Source organism: Sciurus carolinensis, chromosome 3 (assembly GCF_902686445.1).
Source record: "Sciurus carolinensis chromosome 3, mSciCar1.2, whole genome shotgun sequence".
In the NCBI taxonomy this organism is placed as follows: Eukaryota; Metazoa; Chordata; class Mammalia; order Rodentia; family Sciuridae; genus Sciurus; species Sciurus carolinensis.
In genome coordinates, this window is record NC_062215.1 from 103,849,090 (window position 1) to 103,866,678 (window position 17,589).

At 32.7% G+C, this 17,589-nt stretch overlaps 1 protein-coding gene across 1 annotated transcript in view; it reads right to left on the minus strand.

The window, feature by feature from the left end:
• The window catches only part of Prpf40a (pre-mRNA processing factor 40 homolog A), a 53,482-nt gene continuing 35,893 nt past the window's right edge, over positions 1 to 17,589 (minus strand). The window contains 15 exon segments of the mRNA XM_047547444.1: positions 1 to 2,034; positions 3,352 to 3,483; positions 4,448 to 4,509; positions 4,596 to 4,692; positions 4,776 to 4,862; positions 5,934 to 6,029; positions 7,469 to 7,606; positions 7,888 to 8,004; positions 8,111 to 8,202; positions 8,375 to 8,489; positions 14,263 to 14,396; positions 15,396 to 15,509; positions 15,512 to 15,545; positions 16,387 to 16,495; positions 17,276 to 17,440. Coding sequence (XP_047403400.1) covers positions 1,942 to 2,034; positions 3,352 to 3,483; positions 4,448 to 4,509; positions 4,596 to 4,692; positions 4,776 to 4,862; positions 5,934 to 6,029; positions 7,469 to 7,606; positions 7,888 to 8,004; positions 8,111 to 8,202; positions 8,375 to 8,489; positions 14,263 to 14,396; positions 15,396 to 15,509; positions 15,512 to 15,545; positions 16,387 to 16,495; positions 17,276 to 17,440 — 1,585 coding nt within the window. The 3' untranslated portion in view covers positions 1 to 1,941.

A 17,589-nucleotide genomic window follows, 5' to 3' on the forward strand; every position in this document is an offset into this window, starting at 1 on the left:
TAAAACATCAATAACTTTTTATTTAAATAGAAAAATCAAAACTTTTTTGAAAGCTGTACTTTAAAAATCATCAATTCTGGAAGTAATTAAAACAATGTTTTACAGATTCTAAATTCTCTTGTGAAATATCACTAGTATATCTCCCAGTATCATATATGCATGTTTTAAAGATTTTTGCCATTGATTTCCATGTCAAGTGTTGGACATGATTAACAATCTCATCTATCATTAAAATGGGACCTCGAAAATTAAGTCTAGGCAATTTTGTTGCCAGAATTGTTGACTAATATACAAGAAGAGACTAATCTCAAGCAAGTGATTCAATTTAACAATTTCTCAAAAATGATTCTCACTTCCTACAAAGTCATGTCATATTTCATAGCAGAAAAATGACGGGCAGAAAGGATTTTAGAAATGAAAATATATCCCCCCTTTTTAAGCTTTTAAATAGTGGACACTTAAAATTTAATTAAAACATATAGCAGGATGGGAAAGAGTTGTCTTGGTCATTTTCACTTTCAAATTTATTAAGGTAATGAGGGAAAGACTTTTCTTCTAAAACTCAACTTGAAATAGGATATCTCCGTGTCATAATTAAAAGAACAAAGATAATACCTACAATAATACCAAAGCCTGTGCTAAAATTTACTTTCTTAAGAAAATCTCCTGCACTGAAGGAAAATAGTATAAATTACATCACCAACCTTCAAAAGTTAGCATGTAAAGGGTATTCTATCTTCAAACCATTGCCTAAAATATTCCATAGGAAATTTATAGGTAAAAAACAAATCTAGGGACCTCAAATGCACTGATTTTATAATAATCTTAAATATTAAAAAGGGAAAGCAAACTAGCTATTTATGGGTAAGATGAAGCAAAATTTCTAGCATCTTTAAAATGATTATACAACTTCTTTAGAGCTGAGCAGTTTAAGTAGAAATAAATACTAGTACGCACTAGAAGAGAAGGTTTAATAATTGATAAAAATGTACAAAAATATTCAAATCAGAAATGCTTTAGAATGTGTACCATGAAGTCAATACTTCTCAGTGAGTAGGGAGGGTAAAAGCCCTCCTCAATGGAAAAGAGAGGGGAAAAAAAAAAAAAGAAAAAGAAAAACAAAAAAAAAAAATTGGAAAAAAACTCAAGATAGCTGTTAAAGAAAATGTTTAAGTCAACATTGATTTTTGTCTTTTTGACAAGGATATTGCAACTATCACTTAAAGATTGGTGGCACATTCTTCAGTAGGTCCTTAAGGCAATATATTTAATCTAATTTACAATTTGATTTGATGTTAACTTTTTTAACACCTCAAAATAGATGCTCAAAATAATGCCCTCACAATAGCCTTTTTAAAATGTCAGATGGTTCATAAAAAATAATGGTGGCTTTATTACAGTAGTGCTTATTGCACCACTACAGTTAAGGGTCTATCAGGTTTCCATCAAAAACACCCATTTCTTACAAGCTCACCATAAAAGATCACATTGGCTGTAACCAGTTGGGTAGTGCAAAAAAAAGCAGTTTTACTGGTTGCTGGTGCTTTTTTTGTACTACGGTATTATCAAAAAAATTGTCATTATATCTTCAAAATCCAACTTCTATAAAGTAAATCAAATCACCTCATGACTTAGACTTTAGAACAAAGTAGAGACATCTGCAGTTATCAGTAAATTGCCACCTTTAATCCATCCTGCAGTGCCCTATGAAAGGGTCACAGAAAGACAGTTATGACTGTAGGAAAATATGATTCTTGATACAGAATCAGAAGTTATTTTCAATTTCTTTTGCTTATATAAAGTCCACAATAACAATACTTAAATGCACTTTTTTTTTCTGTGATACAATTAAAACCCAGTGTTATTTAAATTGAACTTAAAATAGAGTCCCTGGTCTGAATTAGACTTTAAATCATACTGTAAACATATATTTGGTATAATTTATTGATCATCATCCAGTTGCTCCAAAAGGGTTCTTCTGCGCTTTTCTAATTCTCCTTCACTCAGTTCACTGCCAGAAGTATCCCAGTTACCCTGAAAAGAATATAATTACAGTTAATGTTAGTAGCCAAGTGTTTACTTCCTGGGTAATATATTTGCACAGAATCTAGGTCGCACTCTATCACAGAAAGGAAGGTATTATTATGCTCTAAGATTCTAATGTTCAAACACATTAGATTTACAAGCAGGACAAGATTTAGGCTAAATAATTAAAAACATGGCATTCTCTGAGACACAAAACCTTTGAAGAGTGGGTAGACTTCACCCAACTTCCTTTAGAAACTGTTTAACCCACTGTTAAGGAAAAGTACTAACAGTCAGGGAGAGGAGGCATTCATTCTTCACTAAGGTTGCCATTAAGACTCACCTGCTGCATGTAGGTTTAAAAAACAACAAAAACCCTGTTCTATAGCAACTGGATCAGAATATCCAAAGATAGAGAGAAGGGACCAGGGCTAATCTACATGGTGAAGGATATCTCTCCACTGATGACTCCTAGGCATTACCCTTGCTAAATGACATTTGTACAAGAAACGTGCAAAGCAAAGGTTTGCATTATCATGTGCTCTGCCATTCATATTTACATTATATGTATATGCAAAAAAAGACTAATTATATAAAATGATAATAAAATCTTTATGTTTGGCTTATATTCTCCTTCATTTGTGTTCACCGTTTCTCCAATTCTTTTCTAAACATTACTGGAATGCTTCCTTTTGAAACTGGTAAAAACTGTAATAATGACAACTGTGGATATTCAAAGACTCCCTGAATCTATATTTTGTATTCCTTAAACAAAAACAAAAACAAAAACAAAAAATCGGGCTGGGGATATAGCTCAGTTGATAGCGTGCTTTTCTTACATGCACAAAGCCCTGGGTTCAATCCCCAGCACCACAATAAAAAAAAAAAAAAAAAAAATTCCTTAAAAAAATTGAGCAGAAAACATCCAGTGTCACTTATTAGAATGTACAAAGCAAAGACCATATCCTTTCTTAGTAGGTTAAAACTATAGTTACAGAATGCTGTTATTTTTGTAAGGGATATAAAATTTAGGAGACTCAAATCAAGGTCATTCAGGACAACATGTATTAGAAAACACTTTTGTAAGAAAAGCAGTTAACTGGGTTGGGGAGATAGCTCAGCTGGTAGAGTGCTTGCCTCGCAAACACAAGGCCCTGAGTTCAATCCCCAGTACCAAAAAAAAAAAAAAAAAAAAAAAAAAAGCAAAGCGGTTAACTGACTTCATTGTTTTCCTCAATGTCAGCAGAACTGAAAAAGTCAATAGACTTCTTTAAACCATTTTTGTATTATCCGCAAATGCAAGAATGAAGCAATCTGAATACTTACAGAATCCTTTCCAGTCTTTTTCTTAGGTGATTTGTGTTTTGATTCTGATCTTTGTCTAGTTCTATCTTTTTCACTTTCCCGATCTTTTTCTTTTTTATCCTTCTCTCGCTCAGCATCTGATTCTGGAGAGTCCTACGTAAATAAAAAATAACATGTTAGTATTTTGGGAGATATGCTATTCTAATTTTTAAAACTTCTCATACAGATAATATTTAACATGCATTCATAACAGGTAGTGTTCCTAGAGTGAGGAAATACCATTTGAATTGTTAACCTCAAATATTTGATAAAATTTCCCAAAGATTTATTTATGGGAGGGGACAGTCTTTACATGAGTAGGATGACATTCTGATAGGGTAAAACACCACTAAAAAGAAGACTAATCCTTTAGAAGGATTATATTACATAAATACAGATAGACTACATTTTTTTCTCCTTGGTGTTGTACTGAGGATTGAACCCGGGGCCTCGTACATTCTAAGCATGTACTTTACCACTGAGCTACAACCCCAGCTCAGAGACTGTCTTTTTATCACTCCGATGTACTATCAGTTTTTTAGATATAAGACATTGCTGTTAGTTTATATCTCTTATAAGGTTGACAATTGTATAATGAAATTCTTTCCTTAAAATTACTGCTGCAAATTAGGAATTTCTTAAAACATAAGATCCATGCCTAAATGAGTGACTCTTAGATATACACAAATTTACATGAGCACCAAGAAAAAATTCCAATTCAATAGGTGATATCCTGTAGAATATATACGAAAGATGAAGAACTGCAATCACCAAGAAGGGGTTTTTTAAATGTTTAAATTTGTGGTTCTCAATAACAGCGGTGATACACACACATACACACACTCACTCACTTTTGGGTACTTTTTTGAAGATTAAAGACAAGGATAGGAATCCTGACACTGGTATGTGAATTTGTTTGAAGTTTACCAAATGATTTTAATGGAAAGTTAACTATAAAAGTCTGTACCCACCTACACTGGACTACATGGGATTTGGTTGGGAGAAGATTCTAATTGCCACTGAGAAAGCTAAGAAGAACTGAAACCTAGGTTGAGTGTAAAACTATGAAGTTGCTTACAGATTTATGTCTCCTCTTCTTGCTTTTCTTCTTATGCTTTTTTGATTTCTTATAACTTCTCTCTGAAGAGCATAAAATGAAAAATAAGTGTAAGAATTTGAGGCAAGAAAAGCGTCAATAATTTTAATCAATAACTAGAAATGCTCACCAGACTCAGCACTAGAAGAATGTTCTGAAGCAGAACGGGACTCTGATCGCTGTCTTTTTTTCTTTGAATGACTGTCATCATCATCTGAATCTGATCCCTAAACAATACAAACAGTTTCATTCACAATGACGCTACTAAATATTTTAGTACACTCTGGGTGCCATCTTTAAACTTCCTTACCGATCGGGAGCGGGAACGTTTTCTATGATGTTTTTTAGACTTCTTAGAATGTTTTTTGTTCTTTGAATGATGATGTTGACATTCATGCTACCAAGGTAAAAAAAATTTTTTTAAGAGTTTACATTTGCTTTACATGGCAGATCATAGTTTTTCAGAAGTCACACAATTTCTTAGACTGAAATGCCACATATGTAGGATGTAATCCCTGGACATCCTACAAAGAATGGTTACTCATTTAAGATTTTCGGTTTCTTCTTATTTATGCTATATCCACTCATTTAGACATCTAAAAAAATGATCTTAAAAAATATTAATAGTGAGAATAGTTTTAACAAGTATGAAAATGGTATAGGTTAGGAGAGACAAATTTTATAAGTTTAGAAAGATATAAATTGAACAATAGTCCCAACTTGCAAAGTATTAGCTTATTTAGTGAACTTGTTACAAACACTGACAATGGAGTATAACAGCTTGGGCTGCAATCCCTTCCCTTCAAGGTACTAGACATTTTACTTTGCCTTAGTTTGCTCATCAGTAACTTCCTACATTTTTAAGAGGATTTATTTCATACATGTAATCTGTGTCAAATAATCAGAACACTGCCCATCCCACACAAGCATCAATATTATTTATGAATTATTATCAATTGAGCATATTTACAAGTGAGTCCCTGAAAACTTTATCAAAACTTTCATCTTATTCAACTAAAGGAACAAGTTGAGATTTTACATTTTCATTATGTATTCTAATAAAACTTACTACTTATTCCATTTTGTTTTTCAGAAACTCTGGGTTTTCCATATACCCAATGTAGTATAATATCTGAAACATGCTTAAAAGCGTTTTCCTATTGCTTTACAATAAAATTTAAAGCTTTCTTTCGGTTTACTAGTCAATCAATGTGGCTGACAAATTGGTGAATTTCTGAAACTACAAAACAAATATACGTTCTCTATACACTATTCTTGATATTTCCATTCAAACTTGTAGTTTATTTCATTTAAAAGTTTCTACAGAAATAAAACATTCCCTAAACTTCCCAAGTAACTACCTTTGACAAAAGCAGTGAAGAAATATACTTTGATCATTCTAAAATTTTAAATTATTTTTTTGTATGTTTTGTAGTACTTCATTTAGTTAAGAGAATACTAAAATTACCTCAAGCACGTGCATGAAATCTTTAAATATTCTTTTCCTTTCAGACTCTAGAGTAATGTCCTCAAATGCTGGCTCTTTTACAAATCTCTCACGGATCTGAAAAAATTCAGTAATGGAATAAATATATGAATGCCAAGGAAAGTATACCAGTATGCTTAAAAAGAAGTCAAATCAATAAGTAAAAATTGCGATAAGCTTGTCCTCTAAAAGCGTACTTGTTTCTTACTTCCAAAGTCCAAATCATTAATATTCACAAATGCAGAGTCACAGCTGACTTAATACTTTATAATAAATGTTTTATATACTCTAAAAATTTAGCTTATTTTTTGGCTTTAAATGAGAAAAGAATTAAAACTTTATTTTCAGTTGTTTAAAAAGAAAAAAAAGATATAACTAATTAGAACAAAATAAATTTAAAAAGAGGTAATGCACTATTCAAGGTCAGTATATAATGTGAAACAGTTTTATGATCAACCGGAGCAGCATATGGTATATTGTGGTCAAGATCTTTTGGGAGAACTACCTGGACATCAGATCTTCTCTGTGAAAGATCTGAGCCCTCTCTACAATATGCTAAGAAGGAATCTTGTCACTTTAACCATGGCTACTACAGATGCTGCTTGGACTTTTGCTCTCGAATAGAATCACAGTATGGATATTCCAAATCAAGACTGCATTGAAGCACAGTGCAGCCAAAAGTTCTAGTTCCAGGAAAAGAACTGAAGAGGGTAATATTCCCATGCTGCCTACCTCAGAGCATAAACATAAACAAGAAGTTCTAGAGGAGTTGAAGCCCTGTTAAATCTAAGCCAAGATGAGACATCAAGGTTGGGCCTTGGGTTTGAGGAGCAGGATGTAGCTGATCTGCCTTTTGATGGTTCTTCCCATTCATGAGTGTGTAGGTACATACACACACTGTCAAGGCTGAGGCCACCTTTGCTAAAAGTGGCTGTAGGTAAGGAACTAACTGCATTTAAAATCTGTACTTCAGAGATAAAGGAACCTGCTAGCTCCCTGTGCCCAAAGTAAAATGTGCAGTGTTGACAAATGTTTGAAAGTTTGCACCGACATAGTGGTGAGGTTACTTTGCTGGATTTTCTGATTTGTGAGCAGATGAGCTGCAGTTTAGTGTAGGAGGGGAAATATTGAGGACCCTTCTGCTAAATTGGAGATGAGCATCTGAGACAGTTGTGAAAGTGGCTTCCTTCAGGGACAGTTTTTCCTGACTGTTCTGAGATGTCTTTGGGTTGGCAGAGCTCTCCTTATCATTTGTCATTGCTATGTTCCTTTAGAGACAAATAGCTCTCCCCTCCTGTGGGAGAAAGTCACACAGCATTTTGAGGTCTTTTGATGTAATGGACATGTAATTCCATGTAATGATATTATTGGTGAATGTGGCTTTGTGAAAACTATTACAATAAACCTTCCCTTTAGATTTAAAAAAAAAAAAAAAGAAAGAAAAAAGACAAAAACAAAACCAAAAGAAAACAAAACAAAAAAAATTGTTTTTGGAGAAAATTTCCAAATACACATACATCTTCCCAGACAGCATCCAACTCTATTGGAGGAGCAGCTTGCTTCAGCATGCTCTTAAATGCAGATTCTTTTCGTTTCATCTTCCGGGCCTCCTCTTTTTCTCTTTCGCGTTCACGGGCTTCTGCCTTTTCTAGTAACTATTAGAAAATTACATTTATCAGTTACAATATAATTGAAATCTACTGTTCTTAATTTAGAGGCGTTCTTACATCATTCCTAGGGACTAATTTATCTATATTAATCTGAGCAGAGCAAGCTTATCATAATCTTTCATCACATACATTATTTTACTTTACCTCCCCTATAAAATCCTATTTACATTCCGATATCTTAACAGCCTACTATTTAAAACAATTTTTAACTGAATATGGTAAAGGTACTACAAAACTAGTTATTTGTAATAATAAAAATAACTTACACTATTGAAAGCCAACTTGATATTTCCGGCATCTAATGTAGTTGATCTTTTAGTTGAACTAATTATTGCCACAAAGTCTTCAAAAGTAGTATTTACTTCAACTACAAATCCTTTATCCTAAAACCCAGAAATCTTATATTAAATAACAGATACATTACAGAAACACAGTAACAATTTGTAAAATGGACTACAGGTTAATAGGCAAGAATAAGTACTTATTTACCTTTAGAATGTCTTTTATTATTTTTTTTTCATCATGATAACGTGCTTTAAGATCCTCAACATAAAACTTGAAAAGATCAAGTGCAGTTGATCCTAATGAAAAAACTAAAGAAGTCAAAAGCTAGCTCTAACCAAAGAGCTGCAATTACTTTTTTGTTTATAAAACAAAAATAAAATAAAACACCCTTTACCCAACATCGCCACCTCCCGCTTGGACCCATCCAACTACTACTGTACTACACATTTGTAAAGAAAAGAATCTCACCAGGCTGACCAAGCATATTAGTGAATCGAATGTCAGAACTAATAGTTGGATACAATTCCATCCAAGATGACATAGAATGAAGCTGTCCATGTTCATGCAATTCATCTAAAAATATCTGGGGAAAAACAATCATATTTGAAAAGCTATCTTTAAGTACACTGGACATATAAGTGCTATACAAAAATATACATTAAGAAACTTAGCAATATATGAAAGTATTCCATTAATGCTATCTCAAACATGTTTTTAGATAGAAAGAACATTTGTTATTTGATGAAAATAAAAACTGCTTTTACACACACACACACTTATCCTTCAGAAAAAAGTACCTTTAATACTACATTATCTTTTTAGGCTTTGTTTTCCTGTCCCTCAGGATAAAATATCATTTCTGGTTAAAAAAAAAAAAAATGTGTGTGTGTATGATGCATGATGCTAACTTCAAATACTGGATATTACCTATCTAAAATAATGAAGTTAAAGAATAAAAATGTGTTTCTTTTTCAAATATACTTTTTGTATTTAGTGTGTTCTGGGTTTTTTTTTTTTTTTTTAAACAAATGTAGGATCTAACAGAGGAATGCATAATTTTCCCACAGTACTTTGGAAAACTAAGATTTGAACCCTTATGTGATTTCAAAACCATTTCCTTTTCTTTATGTTACCATTATATCTTAAATATGAATCTTTTAAAAATTTACTTGTTCTATTCCCTCACACTTTTTTCCATTGCTGACTTTCAGGGTGACATAGTGTGACTTTGGTACTCCCAATTTCTACAATTCCTGCTTCCCCAAGTCCTTAAAGAGTTTAATCCTCTAAACAAAGCCCCTAAGGATACCCATAAACCCTAAATTCTGATTCAACAATTCCTAGACCTGCAGTGTTCAATATGATAGCTACTGACCAAATGTAGCTTCTGGACTCATCCATCAATTCTGCCTAGTCTGAACTATAATGTACTGTACATAAAAAGCACAATGATTTTTTAAGATTTAGTACCAAAAGAAATAATCAGTTTTAAAAAATATTGGTTACCTGTTCAAATTTGGCAGTTATTTTTGACATGCAGGGTTAGATCACAAAAATTTAAAAATAGGAAATTAAAATTTCAAATACAGCACACTATTTTTGTTGGATAGTGGGGCCCCTAGAGTAACACTAGGTGCCTGTCACTCCACTCCTCTTCAAACAAGGATAAACATGTCCAGAAAATTTCCCCACTCTGAAATTCTTATCTTGAAAATTTTAATCCTTACTTTTCAATATAAATGGAATCTTGTCTTAATCCACCCTAGTTGTGTGGTCAGCAGGTTCTTATTTGCTCCCACTTTTGAGTCTCTAAAATAGTTAAGAAATCATCTTCAGGGATGTTTGAAACTGTCCCTTTTTAACATATCTTACTAATATGTTTCACTTCCAGGTTGTTGAGATCTAATAAAGTCACAAAATGTGGGTATGAATTCCAGATGTTTATAATTTTACTTTTTAAAATTCAATAAATAATTGATATGAATTTAGGTTTGAAAGTCAACTGATACAATTCTGTGATTTTTGATTTACTAATTTCATCTTGGGAAAGAAAAACCTAATCTTTTACATTATGGAAAGCAACTTATTTAATAGATGGTTGAGCCTTCTCTTTTTCCTGGGTTCTTAACCTTGGTATTAAATAACATTTTAGGTGACCACCTAACTCTGTATTTTTCTTTTCTTTTTTGGTAGCGGTGGTTTTGCACATTGTAAGTCGTTTAGTATCATCTCAGGTCTCTACTCACAAGACACTATTAGCAGCATCTTTACCTTAATGACATTCAACAAATTCTTTCCTGGTTTAGCATGAGTGTGCCTTAGATCCAACTCAATATTAATTTATTCATACTGATGTTTAAATTCCAAACCTTCAATGACATTGTCTAATGAGAGATCCCTCCATCTTTCCATTCTTCTATTTCATCTTACGTGAGAAAATCCATTTCTTACTCCTAAGATTATCTGAACATTTACTTAGAATCATCCAAAGGACTGTTAAAATAACAAACTTCATGGATTGTGAAGCCCCACTCACAGAACTGGATACAGTAGGTCCTGATGTGGGGTTTGCCAATTTGCACTGTGGTAACTTCCCAGGTGATATTAATTCTGTGCACTTGGGGACCTTGTTTTGAGGATTCCTGACTTCTGAGATACCACACATTTACATGGTCCTCCCTTAAAGCTTCTCAACAATCTTTTCTATACTTGATGTAAGTCAAACACCAGTTTTTTAAATTTCTTCTAATTAGTTATACATGACAGTACAATGCATTTCACATCATAAATGGAGCATAACTTCTCATCTGATTGTACATGATGTAGTTACAACAGTCTGTAATCATATATGCACATAGGGTAATAATGTCCAATTCATTCTACTATCATTCCTACCTCCATGACCCCTTCCTTTCCTTCACTCCTGTTTAGTCCAAAATACCAAGATTCTCCCCTGACACCCACTCCTTATTTACCATCTGCATATCAGAAGAAACATTCTTCTGCCTTTGGTTCATCTGTTGAAGGGTACTTAGGTTGTTCCATAGTTTAGCTATTATGAATTGAGCTGTTAACAATGATGTGGCTACATTACTGTAGTATGCTGATGTTAAGTCCTTTGGGTATAAACCTAGGAATGGGATGACTTTGTGAAATGATGGTTCCATTCCAGGTTTTCTGAGGACTCTCCATACTGCTGTCCATAGTGGTTGTACCAATTTGTAGTCTCACCAGCCATGTATGAGTGTACCTTGCCCCCACATCCTCCCCCAAATTTATTATCACTTGTATTTTTTTTTTTAATATTTTTTTAGTTGAAGATGGACACAATACCTTTATGTTACTTATTTTTATGTATTACTGAGGATTGAACCCAGTGCCTCATATGTGCTAGGCAAGTGCTCTACCACTGTGCCACAACCCCCAGCCCTGTTGCTTATATTCTTGATGATTGCCCTTCTGACTGGAGTGAGATGGACTGTCAGTGTAGTTGATTTGATTTCTCTAACTGTGAGAGATGTTGAACATTTTCTCCTATATTTGTTGATCAATTGTATTTCTTCTTCTGAGTAGTGTCAGTTCAGTTCCTTTGCCCATTTATTTATTGGGCTGTTTTTTTTTTTTTTTTTTTTAATATATATCCTGGAGATTAATGCTCTATTTCAGATGCGTGCGGTAAAGATTTTGTTGCCATTCTGTATGCTCTCTTCACATTATTGTTTCCTTTGCTGAGACGCTTTTTAGTTTTGATTCCATCCCATTTACTGAATCTTGGTTTTACTTCTTGTGTTTTAGGAGTCTTGTTAAGTTAGATCCTAAGCTGACATGATGAAGATTTGGGCCTACTTTTTCTTCTATTAGGTGCAGGGTCTCTGCTGTAGAGCCTAAGTCTTTGATCTACTTTGAGTTAATTTAAGTGCAGGGTGAGAGATAGGGATTTAATTTCATTGTGCTACATTTGGATTTCCAGTTTCCACAGCACCATTTGGTGAAGAGGATATATCTTTTCTCCATGTATGTTTTTGGCGCCGTTGTCTAATATGAGATAACTGTATTTATATGGGTTTGTCTTTGTGTCTTCTATTCTGTACCATTGGTCCACATATCTGTTTTGGTGTCAACACCATGGCATTTTGTTACTATGGCTCTGTAGTATAATTTAAGGTCTGGTATTGTGATGCCTCCAACTTCATTTTTCTTTCTAAGGATTGCTTTGGCTATTTTGGGTCTCTCATTTTTCCAAATGAATTTCATGATGGTTTTTCTATTTCTATGAAGAATGTCATTGCAATTTTAATAGGAATTGTATTAAATCTGTATTAAGTGTTTTGTAGTATGGTCATTTTGACAATATTAATTCTGGCTATCCAAAAACATGGGAGGGAGCTGAAAAAATAGCTTGTTTTGGAGAGGCGCTGGCCTAGCATGCGTGAGGACCACGGTTGGAATCCCCGGCCCCTCAGGCAGGGGAAAAAATAAATAAATAAATAAATAAATAAATAAAACAAAAACATGGGAGATCTTTCCATCTTCTACGGTATTCTTCAATTTCTTTCTTTAGTGTTTGTTTTGTAGTTGTCACTGTAGAAGCCTTTCACCTCTTCTGTTAGAATGGTTCCCAAGTATTTTATTATTTTATTTTTTTGAGGCTATTGTGAATGGGATAGTTTTCCTCATTTTTCTTTCAGCAGATTCGTGTGTAGGAATGGGTGTTGATTTTATGTCCTGCTACTTTGTTGAATTCATTTATTAGTTTAACAATGTCAAATACCAGTTTTAAGACTTAAAAAACAAAAACAAAACAAATCCGCACAAAACCTACCTTAGTTGGTCATAGATGTGGTAAATATTTATTATTTCCTCATTGAGTAAAGAGTACTCAATAAAAAAGTAATCATCATGAACATTATTACTGAACACTTTATTTTCATTTATGCTCTTTTGTTGTAAATGCTAATTTTCTCTTATGATTCATTTTCCTGAAGTTCTAAATACACTTTGGAAAGTTAGAGTAATAGCACAGAAGTTACTGGGCTAAGAATCTCAAGAATCATCAATACATGCTTTAATACCAGTTATATTAAGAGTAATCACAAACCAAGTCAGATTTATACCAATCTGATTTCAAGTCATATTTTAGACTTAAAGACTCATGGAGTCTTTACATTAGAATTTCTTCTTCATATTCTCCAGTCCTAGTATGATAGTCTGTATTATATTCTCAAATATTCTGTGACCAAGATTTCCACTGTATTTTCATCATTTTTCATACCTTCTTATTTTAAAATCAGTGCAAACTTTAATACTTCATGGCAGACACTACAGGTCAGTAGTTGTAGTGTAACGGTTCTCTTAAAAATCTTTTCTCCCCTTCTTTCTAGTCATACAGGTGCTTACCTAAAAACAAGGTTTTCTACCCTCATTGAGCATGTAATTAAATTGTTAAGAACTAAGTAGGAATGAAGTGAGGTAACACTAACATTTCTGGCTTCATAAAGATCTATTGTTTCAATTATTTTTCAAGTTAAAATGGGATTACAGGGACAGATCACCCCTAATTGTACTGTCAGGGCTAATGTGACAGGGCACTAGAATTGAAAAAATGTAAAATTTCAGACTCCACTGCAGACATACTGAATCAAATTCTTGGGGTAAGGCCCAATAATCTGTGGTTTTAACAGTCTCCAAATGATACTCTGGAAAACCACCAACATAAAGGATACTATCAGAATAGCAGCTTTTTATACAATAAGGACTAAAATTCATGCTATTGGTGATGACACTGTAGATTGTCAGTGACCCTTAGCATGGTGGGAAAACATTTTTGAAAGCCTTCTACAAGATTCTACGATGCACTAAGTGTTGAGTGTTACTGCCCTGGAGGATGGCAACAGGCCTTGCCCTACATCACACAGATTATGATTGCAAGAAACAAGCTTATTTAAACCGTTATAACTAAGTATTTATTCAAATGTAGTGATTAATCAAAGAGCCTGTAATCAAAACTGTATATTCAAATTCTAGCTTCAATACTCAGTAACTGTTGAATTTCCCCCAAACAAAATCTTAACCATAACAGCTGCTAGTCTTCCACATTCCCTTGCCTGAAATGGCTATGAATGCAGACATCTAATTACAGAAATTAAAGAATTAAGTGTGTATGGATCCTCCACAAAGCCTGAGCCAATGATCTGGGAATAATTGTCTCAAAACTGTATGTTAAAAATGTTAAAAAAGTGTAAAAATGTAAAATGTTAAAATGTAAAATGTAAAAAATGTAAAAAAAAAAAAAAAAAAGTTAAAAACTGTATGTTAAAAATGTTAGAGCTTAGTAAGAGAAGAAATTTTTCTACTACCTGAAAAGATTCCCTATTTTTACGTTGTCGTCTCCTTTCTCTCAGCAAACTCTTCTGTTTTTCTTCTTCTTCTTCCTTTTCTAGAGCCCGAATATGCTCTTCAAAGCAAATTAATGCATCTTCTTTGTCCATGTCTAAAGATTTTTTTCAATAAAAATCAAAATTGCAAATTGTCAGTAAGAAAAGGAGTTTTAACTATTTCAATTAAAGTCCTACAAATTTCCAATTCACCTTCAAAAATAGCTATACTTAAAATCAAATGTGATTTACCATCGTAATGGAAAGTTTCAAGGGGAATTTCAAAAAGAACACAATGAAAGATGAAAATGAAATAGAGGATACCTAATAATGTCACATCAACATATGCTAGAAATACCAAAAGTACTCCAAGAGTTTTCCAGTGGTCATGTCACTTTATCAATAGGGTAAGTTAAAAGAAATGTGTCTTGAGGTGATTTCATCATTGTGTGAACACCACAGAGTACCTGCACAAACTAAAGGACTACAACATCACTATGCAAGTTACCTTTTGGGGACCACCACTGTTAACAAATATTGTTAACAAATATATCAGTGTATGATCATACAAAATTTTACGCCCTACCAAAACACTCAGTGAGGCATGATTTTCAGAGAGATGGTAGAGAAAGCTGAAATTTGAAAAGCAACTAGGTGGTCCAGAAAAGGTACTTGAGGAAACAATATAGATAATTGTGATAAAATCTTTGCTTTTTGAAAAACTCTCAAGTTAATCCTTGGCTAGCATGGGTAAGGTCCTGGGTTCCATCCCCAGGACTACACACACAAAAGTTACTTTTATCAAGAAGGCAGTATAAGTAAAATGTGGTAATTTACATACAAAGCCAAGTTACATATAAAAAGCTAAGCACAAATTCAAGTTTGACTAATGATTTACATATTTCAAGAATCATCTCAGATTTTTGAAAAAATATTTTATCCTAAATCACAAACTCCAAAGGAAGGAAATATCACACTTGAATATAAATAAGACATTTTTTCAGTAACAGACAATTCTTTAAAAAGAAGTGATCTCACATAAAAAGTGAAAATCATTCTTTGCTGCTGCAGGGCATTATTTAAAAACAATTTTTCTCATTAGTGATTATTCTTACTCTGTAACTCCTCATCTTCTGCAAAAGTTGGATTATCCATTAGGTACTGCTGAGCTTCAGACCAAGTCGTAGAGTATGTTACATTAGCCATATTGTCAAGTATGTTTTTAAGGCTTCCCAATTTCTTTTTCGTAACTGCTTTGCTTGTTCCTACAACAAAAGAATAAACTTTCTGAAGTTCAAAGAAACTTGAATTTTAATTAAAGAAGATTTCTTTTTATTCTGATGAACCAATTTCAAACGTTATGAATTTATTTAAATAATACTACTAGTTTTGCTAGTGTTCTTTTATGAGTGACTAGCTTGATACTTACCTTTAATTTTTTCACTTCTCTTCAAAGTCAGAATCTGGGAATCATGCTTTTATTTTTTATCCCACTCCATACAACTTTCTTTGTACCACTATGTATTAGAAACACAATCTACAACTAAAGTTAGCTGTGGATGAGTCACATAATGGTATAATGCTGAGGTCTTCACTGACCTTCAGCCATGTTCAAAGTTCTGATAATACTTGCATTTATGTATGCTTCTTTAAAACTGGATTATACAAAATTAAATAGCACATAATGAAAAAGGTATGTATGAAGTGTTTTAAAACACTACCTTTCCAGTTCAGTTTAATAAAAACAACTGCCAATTACTGTCATTCTTTCAACAGAACCATAAATGAATTATCAGCAAGAAAACAGTACTTTTGAACTAAGGCTAAAAACAAAAAAAAATCTTATTTTTCAATAAGGCAGACAATTAATGGCAAGTAATCAGTACCTACTAGAATTTCATCAGCACCTATAATGTCAGAGGAAGGGGAATAAAGAAGCTTATTATTATAGGAGTGATCCATTCTATAATTAAATTTAACTTTTAATAACTAGATCTGACACACTGCACAAAGTGAATAAACTACTCAACAAAATGGACATAAAATAACTCATAATCAGAATGAATAAATTTTTTCTATGATACATTAAATAAGAAGAAATAATACCTTTTCTTTTTTTGACAGAAAGAACAAAACATCTTCATAGATTTCAAGACGATCACGTTCTGATATTGCATTCCAGACTTCCATCTCTCCAAACATTTGCTCTGCCTTTCTATTCATTAAAAAAATGGTATTTTTCATCATATTGTAAAAATTTTATGACTTTGATTTCAAACTGAATTTAAATCCACTAAAATGAACACTTTTCCATCAAAGTTCATAACTATATTCTAAAGGACAACTTTATGATAGTTTAGAACAAAATACCATATGCTCCATTTCTCATTAGTGGACGATTCCTTTCAGGTAATGTTCTGAACTCTATACTTTTATCTGTCACTTAGGGTGCCCTCAAGAGTTATCACAAAATCAGTCAACACATAAAACATAACTACTTAAAAAGAAATATGGAGAGGTTCACTCAGATTTTTCTGCAATATTAAAGAAAAGAAAGAAGTACACAGGGAAAATAAGCTTAAAAATTTATTACAGAAATTTTAATACTGAATTACCCACAATGTTAAATAAAAAAGCAACATAAAATTGAGAATACTATATAAATGTACTTTTTCAGAAATGCTATGCCTACTTAACAAAATTGTGTATTTCTAATCCACAATATAAAAAAATATCAATTTTTTAAAAATAAGTAAAATGGAATAAAACTTGACTGTTAAACCCAGTCTTTCTTCCCTTTTCTTCAATTCCTAAATGATAATTAAGGCTACAAGTTCCACAAAAGTGCTATATCTTGTAGCTTACACAACTGCCACATTCACAGTCATCTGACTTTATTTAACAGCTCTACTTTGTATCAGTTACCACAATGAGCAAAAAGTATAATTACAAAACACTGCAGTAAACGCATTCCACACATCATTAAGAATCTTACTTATATCTAGTTGTGGAAGTCATTTTCTCGTGATTTTCAAGAAAACGCTGGAAGGATTCCTTAGCCTCTTTGTATTTTGATCTTGCTTCTTCTTTTTCCTCTTTCTCTGTCTGGACTTTATAGGCATTAAAGGCCTGCTTTTTCTCACTCAACTTTGCTAACGCACTATAATAGAAAAATACACGTAAGAGTAAATGAAGGTAGGAGAATCAAATTAATGCACTGATAAAAATTAATACAATGTTTTCATGAATAAATTTAAAAAAATTCTTAATTTACCAAAGACAAGGAATAATTCGAGAATGTAATTTCTG